This window comes from Emys orbicularis, chromosome 3 (genome assembly GCF_028017835.1).
Source record: "Emys orbicularis isolate rEmyOrb1 chromosome 3, rEmyOrb1.hap1, whole genome shotgun sequence".
Taxonomy (NCBI): domain Eukaryota; kingdom Metazoa; phylum Chordata; order Testudines; family Emydidae; genus Emys; species Emys orbicularis.
In genome coordinates this window covers 122,087,412-122,100,829 of record NC_088685.1, presented here as the reverse complement: position 1 = coordinate 122,100,829, position 13,418 = coordinate 122,087,412, and the positions used below count along the sequence as shown (strand labels likewise).

Here is a 13,418-nt window from a genome sequence, read left to right as displayed (position 1 = left end):
GGACTCCTTGTTTTTGTGGATACAGACTAACACGGCTACCCCCTGATACTTGTAAAATGCCAGTTAATAACGTGATCTGAAAGAAAAGTAATTGTTTTAAAACTCAGTGAGAACATTCTAGGTTAAAAAAAACAAAATCTTTAGGTTCATTTTGGGATGAAATCTGAGAAAGATTCCAATTTTGGTTTGAGAATTTGGGGGGGGGAGGAGAGGGCACACGGGAGAGTGACCCGATGAGGTCCTTCACCATGTTGAAGAATCTTTTCTGCACATTGCTTCAGAAAACACTAGCAGAATCTGAGTGACTGTATTTGATGTAGCCACCAATTCTGTTCCAGTCCTGTGGAAAGAAATGGGGAGGAGAAGCACTGTGCTAATAAATGTGTATTATGAAATACAGATTTGATTTCTGATGCTTCTAAACAGCAAGTTGTGTATGCATAATGAACAAGCAAACTGGAAATTTCAAAATGTGATCACCAGCCTAGTAGAAATGTGCCAAAGTGGAATTCAAGTTTGGCCCAAAATAAGATAATGCATAAAATAGTCCCACAAAAAAGTGCCCACTGATTATTTTTCATCTTATGCCTCTTTCCCTCCTCCTCACTACAACTCAACATGACAGTCTCCATTTATTAATTGTATAGATAGGGCTCTTTCGGGGGGGGGGGGGGGGGAAGTGTCTCCAAATCAGGTAAACATAATCCAGTTAATTACAAAAAAATGGTTTTAAAATGTCACCCTATAATTGTGATAGCAGATGTTTTTACATGCACCCATTTCTTCTGTAATGTAACACAAGTATTGGTCATAAAAGACATGCTACAGTAGATTGTCAGTTAGGTCAATGACAATGTTACAAATTAGTATTAGATCAGACTGCTACTGTAAATACCTCAAGTTAAACAAAAATTATCGTAAGATATGTTCTGATTTGAATTCTCATTTGCATTCCTTATATAAACAACATGCCATGCCATTTGAAACTCTCGATGTGGGTACTCAGTCAATACAAATAGATAAGGAAAATGTTACTTATATTGAGATTTAAAAATTAAAAAGTCCCCAAATAATATAACATTTTGACAGCAAAATGTTGTATAATAGAACACTTTAGACATAATATTTCTTAAAATGAAAAAACAGTACAAATGAATATATAAAATACCTTGGTAACCACTGGTGCTGAAAACCAGTGCCAGACTCTGTAAGGCTTTTCCTATCTTCTGATATTCCTTGGGTAATGCTGAAGAAAAAAAAAAAATAAGTAAAAACGTAAATACTGTTTTACACTTTCACTGAATTATACAGCATTTCTGGTACCAAACAGCTATTCAATATTAACCAACATTTATTTTTGGGAAAAATGTTCTAGAAGTCCACCATAAGCCATATGTATGTATTACGTTTTATGAATATTTTTGTAACAGCAACCACTTTCAATAAAAAGATAAAATACTGTCTTAGTTTAGTCCTTCTATAGTTAGCTTAAAGAGATGCAATAGTATCCGCACAAAGGTAGTATTGCATATCCATACTTGAATAAATTGACCATTCCAAACTCATGCAGATAAAAACCTTCAAACTGGACTATCACTTATCTTAAAATATAACTGTGTGTAAGTACATATTTTAAAAATCACACACCAAATAAGGATCTGTCTCTGTATATACAATCTATGTATCTGTCTCTATGTATATAATGAACATGACCTATTGTGCGTGTGTATGTCTAGATCTCTCTCAATATCATATACAGATATATATACACCCCCCCCCCAAAAAAAAAACTCCTATTCCCCTCCCCCCCACTACAGTAGAGGGATGTATGTTTTTCTAAGAAACTTTGCTCATGGCACCTTGAGCAGGGGTGAAAGTAACTTAAAGGACTTACCGGTACGCCGGAGTCCTGAGCAGGGGGCGTGGCCTCAATTGGAAGAGGCAGGGCCTTTAAATACCCGGGCTCTTTAAATCAAGATTTCAAGGCCCAGGGGCTCTGGCTGCGGCTGGGAGCCCCGGGCCTTTAAATCACCCCTGGAGCTACCAGCTGCAGAGTGGCTGGGAGCCCCGGGGCGATTTATAGGGCCCAGGGCTATGGCCGCCGCTACCGCAGCGGACCTCCAAGACCTTTAAATTGCCACCGGAGCCCTGCTGCCGCTACCCCAGGGCTCCAGCAGCGGGGCTCGGGAGGCAATTTAAAGGACCCAGGGCTCCAGCCGCTGCAGGGAGTCCCAGGCCCTTTAAATTGCCAGCCTGGGGAAGCCGGTCCAGCACAGCACGGCATACTGGCTTTTGCCGGTATGCCGTACCGTACCGGCTTACTTTCACCTCTGACCTTGAGGAAAGAACTGAAAAGGTCACCATGTGTGTCCATACTTGCTTATCTAAAGCAACAAATGTGTTTAAAAAGCTTGATTCAGGTAAAATGTCCCCCATCATGGAAGCTTACAAGTATTCCTTCATTTGCTCTGTGAAGAAACCAAAATATTTTGTGTTTAAATGAACCCAAAAACTGGGGAGGGCGTCACCTTATTCGGGGAGGGCGTCACCTTATTCCAAATTCATATTCATGTAACCTATACAAATGCATTCCAGAAGTACAGTGAGTTTTTTTCTTAAGTGAGCCATAGCTTCCTTTTAAAAATAAATTTGTTTCAGTGATATATCCTTGACCTGGAGTTAGTAACATGAAGACAACCTTTTATACGAAGAAATTGCATTAGCTGCAATGTTATAGGTCATCATAACATTCTTAAAAAAAAAAAAAAAAACGAACCTTCTAAAAAGACAGACATCAAAATTTCAAAATTTAATACTTACAGTAGGAACTAACAACATTGTATACAATTATAAGGCTAACAAAATGCGCTTGTATCTGTATTATACAATTTGGTGTTCTATTATGTCTACAAAGACATGCATGCACAAATTATTTCTCCACGAGGTTAGAATAGCTGTGGTTTATGGCTGAACTTTTAAATTATAAACAGCATGCATAATTCATATACTACAGACCCATAGGCCTGAAGTAATCTCTGAAATGGAAATAGTACTTTGCTTGTATGAACTGTTCATTATACAAAAAGAGACAGAAGTTGTGATATGTTTGCTTTTTCATTTTTGTTTTTAATTATCTGTATTTGGGGAAGTGTATTGTGTGGATAAAAGAGGGACTAAGTTTTCAATTGCTCTGACATTTTAGTATTCAGACCAACGTAAATGCCTTTTGACACCATACAGTGGGTCTCTCTTTTAGTAGCTTTAGGCCTGGGCTACACTGGGGGGAGGGGGGAAATCAATCTAAGTTATGCAACTTCAGCTACGTGAATAACGTAGCTGAAGTCGACGTACTTAGATCGACTTACCGTGGTGTCTTCACAGCAGTGAGTTGACTGCTGCCACTCCCCCGTCGACTCTGCCTGCGCCTCTCACGGCGGTGGAGTACAGGAGTCGACGGGAGAGCGCTAGGGGATCAATTTATCGTGTCTAGACTAGATGCGATACATCGACCCCCGCTGGATCAATCGCTGCCCGCCGATCCAGCAGGTAGTGTAGACATACCCTTAGAATACCCGATTTAGTATAATTCTTGCTAAGAATTATTTAATGTATCACATTTTAATTTTTATTTCTTGTGACTGGCATTTCCTATGCATTGTGTACCATTCACAGTACTATCCCTCTGTGTGCCCCATTAACCCAACACTCCATCCTCAATTTTCTCCAGCCTGCCAGGGTATTGCCATTCAGTTTTGAGACCTATGCAATCCCCAGCAATGTCAGTCTGAATTTATGACAAAGTGGCCACTCCAACAGAGAAAATTTGTATTTCCAATATTTCCTTCTACCACCATGTGTCATTTTAAATATATTATGAAAGTGAATATATAAAAAAGAACTAAAGGGATACCCAATAACTTTTGGGTAAGATGGGTTCAGATAACTAGGGATCCCTGAAATTCCAACTCCTTGCAGGGCTGGAGTACCACAGAACAGATCTGCACTGCACTCAAGCAAAAAAGAGAAGATGGGGACTGCTAAGACAATAAAAGAACAGATCATGGAGACAGAACCAGGAACTTCCGTCCCATGCCTTGTCTCCTCCATCCAAGATACTGGAGGAGGAGAAAAAAAGCAGTGGTTTGTGTGTTTTAGTTTATGCAGTTCCTGAATTCTATAGATATTAAGTTCCTTCTTCAGTACAACTGTTGGGGATATAATGGACATTTGGTTACCTGGAATTTCACTGCAATGGTAAAATATTAATTATATTCCACTACTGTTGTTTTAATAATTATGAACAGTAATTATTACATTTTCTCAGCTGGCCACTTATTCTTAGTTTATTATTATACTGTTTTATATTGCAGTAACAATAGACCAGGACTCCACTGTATTAGGTCCCTGCCTCATATTTTTTTTTTGTAAACAAGGAATGCAGAGTAGTTGTCTTTTGGGTATAAGATTAATTATAGTAATAAGCATTTTGGAGCTTTAAAATAATGATTATGTCCAGATAAAAACTATGTTAAGGTGTAGTTATGGTTGAGAGTATATATTAATAATTTAGGGTAAAATACAATACAGAGATGTTGCAATTATCCCCAGACCAAGTGTTATAAACTCAGGAAATTTAGTTAAGGTGTAGTAACATTGGGGAGGGGGGAAGGAGGGGAAAAGGAAAAAAAAAATCTAATCTTCTTTAGCATTGTATGCCTTACTAGTAATTTTCAGTGTCTGGTTTCATCATAACATAGGATGTCCTCGAATTCAGTAGATTTAAATATATTTCAAATTTAAATAATAAATACACAAATATATCTAAATACACCTCTACCTCGATATAACGCTGTCCTCGGGAGCCAAAAAAATCTTACCGCATTATAGGTGAAACCACGTTATATTGAACTTGCTTTGATCCACCGGAGTGTGCAGCCCCTCCCCCCCCGGAGCACTGCTTTACCGCGTTATATCCGAATTCGTGTTATATCGGGTCGCGTTATATCGAGGTAGAGGTGTAACAATAAAAGAGAAAGGCAGAGAGGACTTAAACTTATAAAGTTTCCAAGTGACACTTACGTCCAGTACAACGCTTCCAGTGTTCTTGTCCCACTGTCAACAACTCTTTAACTCCATCATCCATGGATTTGGTGAATCTGCCTACTGCATCACATTTCTGTTCTCTGTGGAATAAGAACAATCCCATTACAGACAGATACAGAGTTGTTCCAATTTGCTACAGTTGGCATTTAAACTGATGCAATGGACTTTTGAACAAGTACATAACTATTATTAATAATAACTTTTACAACGCCCAAGAGCGTGTTAAGCATTTCACAGAACTAGTAAAAGACTGGGGTGAAATCCTGGCCCCACAAAGTCAATGGCAATTTTCCCACTGACTTCAGTGGGGCCAGAATTTCACTCCAGGTCCTTTGCCTGATGATTCATACAGTTCATTATACTTTCCATCCTTTAAAAGAAGTCTGCAACTGGATTATCATTCTTGCTCTGGATCCTTATGGATAAGGAAAGGTTTACATAACTAATCCAAAACATCCTCTATGGCAGTCTCACATATAAAGGATATATGATCATTGCTGTTGTGTATTTTAAATTTTGTGAAGAAAATGCACCCCTAGCGCACTAGCTATACATTTTTAAAAAATTTAAATGTGAAGAAATAAATATTAAAAAAAGACAACAGAAGTCTGATTTCTTAAAATGATGGTACACACAAAAACAGCAGCCGTATCCTATACTCACAGAGAGCAGTCTACAAAGGGTGAATCTGATATAAAAATGAATTTCAAAACTAGACTACCTCTTCAGGGAGAATACAAATATTGTCTCAACTTGAAGATGGCTAATCGATTTAGGATAAAGAGCTGCTGATGTCTCATGGAAGAAATGCTAATATTTTGTGCTCAAAACCAATCTGCCTGGAATTCAATTTATGTATTTCTCTTTCACTTTACTAAGGGTATCTGCATAACAATATCAAAACATATATAGCACTGTACACACAGGAATGCACTGAGCAATTAACAGAGTAGCTCTATAAATGTCCTAACATTTTCATTAACATTTTCCCCAACTATACCATATTTTATCTAGTGCCCATGAGACCATTAAGATGTAGGTATTATCTCTATTTTACAGAGAGCAAGAGGTTAAGTGACTTGGCCAAAATCACAGACTGGGTCATTGGAAGAGCTGAGACTAGACCTCAAAGGTTCCTAGATCCCAGCTTTGTGCTTAGGTTACTAGACATTTCTCCCTGAAAAGCAGTACCTGATCATTTTCCATGAAATGTCAATTCTTTGTTTGCAATATCATAACTTGTAATTGGGGAAGTTTCTGTGACTTTAAACAGGAAAAAACAAAACAGCGCAACTTTAAAAAGCCAAAGATCCTATTTTCATGCGAAGTCCCAAACACTGAAGAATGCGATAACAAAAAATAAGGCCCGCATTCCAAAAAAAAGTTACCCTGTTTATGTGCCACCCAATTAATTATAATAGGACTAGATGCGAGAATGAGAATAGGCATAGAAGTAATTGTTTCAAGAATTAGGCCACATGTTTTTAGGATCCTCAGTGAAAGGTGATCTAAATGATTTGACCACTTAATGGGAAGACTTACAATATAATAGTGAAAATAAAATATGCAGAAATGAAATGTCAGCACATTCACCTGGACAGGAGACAAACCAATAGAGCAAGAGTTATATTTTGCACCCCTATGGACTCTACTGAAAAAAATGCTGAAATTATGATAAATATAAAGTGAGATTTAACCCATATGCCATTGAGTGTGAGATTTGACTACCTTCCAGGAAATAAATGGACAGAAGACTTAGGTCTTGTCTAAACACAAAAGCTGTACTGATATAACTTACTTACTTAACTCATTTGTAAGTTAAAAGTGCAACCCCCTTATGTGGGCAATTAAGTTGGTTTAAGAGTACTTTAGATTGACTGGCAGATTTTCTACTACAGTGTGTCTGTTGAGAGAGTAATAGGGTAGAGTGGTTGAGAAAAGAATGGCTAATGAAAAATCAGAGTGGTAAGCCCCAGAATAAATAAATTTTTTGTTAAGTATTTTTGAAGTTGCCCTATAACCGCCTGCTTTCTTCTACTAAAGGAGATAATTCACAGAAATATTATGAATTAAGGCATACAAACCTACTGTTTTTTATTCCTGTTATTAAAAGATATATTATGAATGGCATGTACGTAGATTGAGACTTGCCCTTGAAACAAAAACAAATAATAAGCTTCCTAACTTAGAGGCCCTAACACCTTACAGCCTCATCATTTCTCTTTCCTGACTGATGCGAAATGTTATGCGTCTTGATAGTATTTTTAGAAACCAATTCTCCTGGAGCTTTCTTATCACATCATTCTCTCACTCACATACAAAATCTATTTAGTACCAAGAGTTTTTGTACCACATTGATACCATGGTATTTAAGCACATAATTAAGGTTGAGGATGAACAACTGATTTTGAAATGGAAGAGATCTAGAAGTCCATTTCCCTGCTAGGGCAGGACAGTTTCCTTGAATATAGATAGATATTACTCCATGTACCACAATGATGTTGCTTTACTGATAAAATGCTCAGCGTAGGCCTCATATATTTCTAAGTCTAGGTACAGTATGATATTGCTATTCTAAACATTTTTCAGTCAGTCACATCAGCTCATCCACAAATATATAATGTCTTCACAGACGTACAGACATTATGGAAATCCACGTGAACACCCATGTTCTACAGTAGATTGGGGAGAGGGAGGACGTGAGGAAATCACACATCTCTCCTCATTTTTCTTTCTAAGACAAGATTATGGGAATTAAAGACAGGAACTGCAAATCAGATCCAATTTATCACCTTAAGGTTAGCTAAGAGAAGTCAGAGAGAGAGTGTGTGTACATTCCTTTACACTTATATAAAATTTGCCCAATTTTTTATATGACTTTTTAAAAAAGTTTTTAAAAGTTTGATAATTTAAGTCACTCTTTCCTCATTTGTAATAGATTTCTGCTGGTCCCTCACATCAGAATGCTTTGCTGAATGAATTAAACATTATCTTTTCCATTTTATGCACAGGATTGTTTGTCTTGCTTGACAGGACTGTCTACCTCACATTACATTTTTTTAGATACATTTAGTTGCTTTGGAATGATTCAGAACTGCCACAATAGAGAACAAAATATACCATTTAACTGGAGTGCTGGCAGGCTTCAACGCCAATATTCTGCCAATGCTCATTGACTCTGATTCAAGTTAGTTGCAAAGAGAAGTCCTTTTAGGATCTGCCTTCAATCTGATCTTCAATCCTGCATGTGCAGATCTCTGTGCAATATCCTTTTATTGTGTCAGAGTTCTAACAGATTTGGAGAGGTCTCCACCAAATCTTAAGATAACTTTATGAGAAAGCTACCATTTTTCAGTTTCACCTCAATGACCTACTGCCAGAAGCCCTTTGATGCCACCAGTATGTATACTCATGCAAGCTTAAAATTTTTGTTATATGGATAGTTCAGTAGTTTTCCATCAGGAGATAACATTTTGTAATATGACTGCTGACATGTAGTATCAGTGCAAGAGAAGGGAATGCCACCTACATTTCTATCATGTCCAAGTCAGGAGCTTCGGGTTCCATAGTAGAAAAGATCATTACTCCCACAATCTCATCTTTTTCTGCCTTCCTCTTCCCAGTTTTCCATTCCTTGGAATAAGAAAAATGGGACAATGCATACTGTGCAATGTGATCATCACTGTTTACCCAGAGTAGAGTAACATATATCCTAAGCAATGAATGCAACTTCAATGGGAGTTTTGCCAGTTCTTCTATAGGGACAGAAGTTCAACTTTTTTAAAAAATGCATTTCATTTTCTGTATCATAGGACTAAGCTGAAAATGTAAATTATACATTGTGCAATACATAAGTATATACAACACTGAAACTACTTTTCCTATAACCAAATTACAAAAGAAAAATGATTATGCACGTATCTAAATTGGTACATTTTAAAAGTTATGCTCCACTATATATAGAGTAATATGTGATATCTTTGGATTGCCATCATCCAATTGGTTAAAGGACCGAGCAACTTAAATTTTTTACTATCATTTTCCCAGATGGTCATATTTGTTTAAATAAACGCAGCAGCAGGAGGCAGAAATATGATAACTGCCACTGTAAAATCCTTAGTGGGAATTATTTTTTTTTAAATCCTAGATATGTTGCAGCATTAGTTCTCTGTATTTCAGGTCACTAGTCATGAGAATGCCAATATCCAGCCATACAGTTTTTAGCAACAGAAACTGCTGACAAGCTAGAAGGACAACTGCATGACCCTATCTTAGCTAACACAACAGTTTCTGGATAAACGTACACTCTACACATGCACTCCATTTTGCCTTTATTACTCATTAATACTTTAAACAAACATTTCTTCTTTTAAAAAAAAAGGGTGCCAGTTACGTAGGCCTAGCAGTCAACATATAACCAGATTGGCACTAGTTCTGGAGCTTAGCAAATGGGCTACCCTCAAGAGAAAAAGAAACAAAATGAGGAACAAGAAAACTGAAGAAGCAAGCTTATGTTCTAGATATATCTGGTCCAGCCTCAGTGCAGGGGGCTGGACTAGATGACCTCTCAAGCTCCCTTCTAGCCCTACATTTCTATGATTCTGTCATCAGGGAAACCTGTGGAATCATCTTGTTACCATCAGGATCAGCCCCTTTTTCTGTCTTTTTTAATGCAGTACTGGGACCATATACCTCTAAGCTCTGCTGCAAAATGAATGGTTTCTGGCAGCAGAACAGTACAGATCACTAGGACTGTACTGACTGATGAGTCAACCAACAATAAATGAGTTCAGCAGAGTCAGATCTGATCAAGTCCAACAGCCACAGAAATCTTTGGAAGGGCACATTAGTTTATTTTGTTTAAAAAAAGCAAAAATTCCCTTGGGTTGTCGGTTTTTCACCCATTTTTAGATAATTGCTACTATTAGAGTTTCGCTCATTCTATTTTTCCTCTTCCAGAAATATCACTAACTGGAGATACAACATGTGAGAGGAGCGAAGGGTGAGGGAGAATTAGAAATTGTTATTCCGCTAATTCGGAAAAAAAAAAAATCTACCTTAGAATACTTATCTATTAGGACAGATGGCAATAAAATTTCATTAGGCAAACCTATTCCTCTTTTAAGCAATGAGCCAAGTCTACCAAACACATGGCAATTTACAGCTCTTGTCTACTGCCCACTGGGGGGCAGACAGAATCAAAACATTCATTATCTGTAGGCTACAAAATTTAACACCACTCTCCTGTGCAAAGTGAGCTCATCAGTCCAAATCCCTTTCTTTCATCTCTCTTTTCCGACTGTAACAAGGCTGAATTTTTTCCTACCTTCTCATCCCGGAAATTGAGGAACTGCTGAAAAACTTCACTTTCTGAAACAACCGGATGACGACACATCCTGGTCATCCAACCCTGCAGCCTCTCCATGCGCATTTTGATAAATTCTTCTTCAAAGCGCCCTGCAATATACTGAATAATAACTACTTCATTTCTGCTTTAGCAGCATCCACAAGTATCTTTAAAATAAAAACAGGCTCTTTTCAACTAAATTTGGTGGATTGTGAAATGGCTACCTTTATATAATTTCTGTAGCTTGGAAAATTAGAAGAACTGTAGAGTAATAGACATCAGCTGTTGGTGAGTAGGATTGTTATTTTTAAATAATGGCCAAGACACATCTTAGAGAGTTCCCTTGTTTTGTCTGATTTTGAAAAATAAGGATAATGGCACGTCATTTTCATGTTTTCCAGAGAACATAGTTAATTAGTTGACCCAAGACACAGAATTTACAGGCATGCTCAAATTGCAGACCTTTGATTAATGCAAAATATTCAGTTCTTCAGTCAAAAGATAACAGAAACATATCAATTTCTGAAGAAAGGGTAAAAACAAAATGGAGTAACATTTATTTGTTAAACATGGTAATATGTCATGTTTATAATGCTTTTGAAAGGTCCAACATCTGTTAAGTTCATACATGGAAGGCAGTTGCACAAAAGACAACACCCACCAACAAAATACCTTTTCACTTGTTCAAAATTTATAAATATTGTATCCACCAATATACCAAGATTTCCCCACCCCCAGTTAAGCTGGAAAAGATGAAGCTAAAAGAATAGCAAAGTTTGGCATTTATGAAGTGCTAGCTCTTTGTAACTACAGAGATATTTAGCACATATCATTGAAACTCTATTACATTTTAAAAGTAGGTAACTGAAGAAATGCTATTTATAAAGAGTAATTTCCACCATTGTGTATTGATAATTACCTTTGTTTTGTTAAAATAATAAAAAAAAAAGACTAATTTTATAGTTAAAATTGGGGGAAAAACCCTCATTCGTTTGAGGAGTCCAACATAGTACACAATGAATAGTATACTTTTGAAAAGGATAAGGCATTGTTACAGCATACTAACCGCTCTGATCCACATAGCAATCTAGATAACAGTCCTTGAAGGAGTTCACTTTAAAAAAAATTATAAATATAAACCTGACAGTTGCTATGGCAGCAGCTTAAAACCCCCACAGAAAACTAAAGCGGTGAGATACAAACAAGGAGAGGAGCTGGCAATACTAACTGGTAGACATGTACAGAACTATTGAAAACAATAGGAAACTACGTCCATACTTAATAGCATCAAGTCAATTAATAGAATAATTTAAGACTGAAGGAAAAGACAACATATTCCATAACTATAACTTGCTTTATCATCCAGCTGTACTAAAGCTGCAGTAGTGTCTGAGTCAGTGTACGGAGACATGAATGGTAACTTATTTGGAATCTTTGCAAATCATATCCATAATCCATAACAGCCAGCAAAAACATGATTCCTCTTACAGTTCTCGTCTAAACAAAGTAATAGTCAGCTGGCATAGTAGCAGGCTTTCCGCAGATTAGTGTCTAGAATAGCTTTTTTTTTGTCCAGCCGTCCTCTGAAAGAAACCTCCTGAGCATGCTGAAAGATATTTACCATTTTAAAAGAAAGTTTTATTTAAACTAATTTCTAAAGGAAATAAATACCCTTTCTTGGCACAAATCAAGAAAATCACCCTCGCTCACAGAATACCAAAGACAAAAGGTTAACTGAGATGTCAGATTCTCTTTTGAGTCTTTTATGATCCAATTACAATGAAAGCTAGAGACACATCATCGGGTCTTCGGGTTTCTTTTTAGTTCATGTGCACGTGTTTAAATAAAAATACTGGTGGAATTCTAAGCATAAGGCTAGCTAAGCGAAAACAAAATCACTTCCTCATTTTTCAGTTTCCTCGGCATTTATCCCAGCATTTGCATCAATGCTCAACTTTCTTCACACACAGAGAGGCTGTTGCATTTTCAGTGGTACAGAGAGCCACATGGTTGGCTGCATGCGTGCGTGTGTGTGTGTGTGTGTGTGTGTGTGTGTGTGTGTCTGTCTTTTTGACTTACCTTTATATTAAAAAAAAAAAAAAAAACTGCGTAAAAGTCTCACCAGAAGGGGGAAAAAAGAGGAAGCAGCAGTATTAATTAAATATGAACAGAAATTGCACATTTTCTTCCAGTATAGGTCTCCACTTCCCACTAAATGCACAATTCACCGCACGTGTTAACAAATACATCCCTGGTTAATGTGCCACAGAATTCTACAAAAACGCATAGATTCTGAAATTACACATGACTGTTATGACTGAGCTGCTGAGACCACTGAGGGCCCAATCCAGTATCCATTGAAATCAAGGCTCCCATTGACTTCAAAAGGTTCGTGTCAAGCCCTTATTGTTTAGCCCAACAAAGAAAATAACAGAACGCCACTAGCCATCACCTTCAGCCTCCAACTAAAACCTCTCCAGCGCATCATCAAAGATCTACAACCTATCCTGAAAGATGATCCCTCACTCTCCGATCTTGGGAGATAGACCTGTCCTCGCTTACAGACAGCTCCCCAACCTGAAGCAAATACTCACCAGCAACCCCACACCACAGAACAAAAACACTAACCCAGGAATCTATCCTTGCAACAAAGCCCGATGCCAACTCTGTCCACATATCTATTCAAGTGACATCATCATAGGACCTAATCACATCAGCCATGCCATCAGGGGCTCATTCACCTGCACATCTACCAATGTGATATATGCCATCATGTGCCAGCAATGCCCCTCTGCCATGGACATTGGCCACACCGGACAGTCTCTACGCAAAAGAATAAATGGACACAAATCGGATATCGGGAATCATAACATTCAAAAACCAGTAGGAGAACACTTCAACCTCTCTGGCCACTCAGTAAGACTTAAAGGTGGCAATTTTGCAACAGAAAAGCTTCAAAAACAGACTC

General features: G+C 37.5%; 1 protein-coding gene across 1 annotated transcript in view; it reads right to left on the bottom strand.

The window, feature by feature from the left end:
* The window catches only part of SNX9 (sorting nexin 9), a 107,136-nt gene that overhangs the window by 24,096 nt on the left and 69,622 nt on the right, over nt 1-13,418 (bottom strand). Inside the window, exons 10-13 of the mRNA XM_065401051.1 lie at nt 10,430-10,560; nt 8,633-8,736; nt 5,080-5,183; nt 1,169-1,246 (exon numbers count right to left, since the gene is read on the bottom strand). Of these exons, the coding sequence (XP_065257123.1) occupies nt 1,169-1,246; nt 5,080-5,183; nt 8,633-8,736; nt 10,430-10,560 (417 nt within the window). The remainder of the gene's footprint in view (nt 1-1,168; nt 1,247-5,079; nt 5,184-8,632; nt 8,737-10,429; nt 10,561-13,418) is intronic.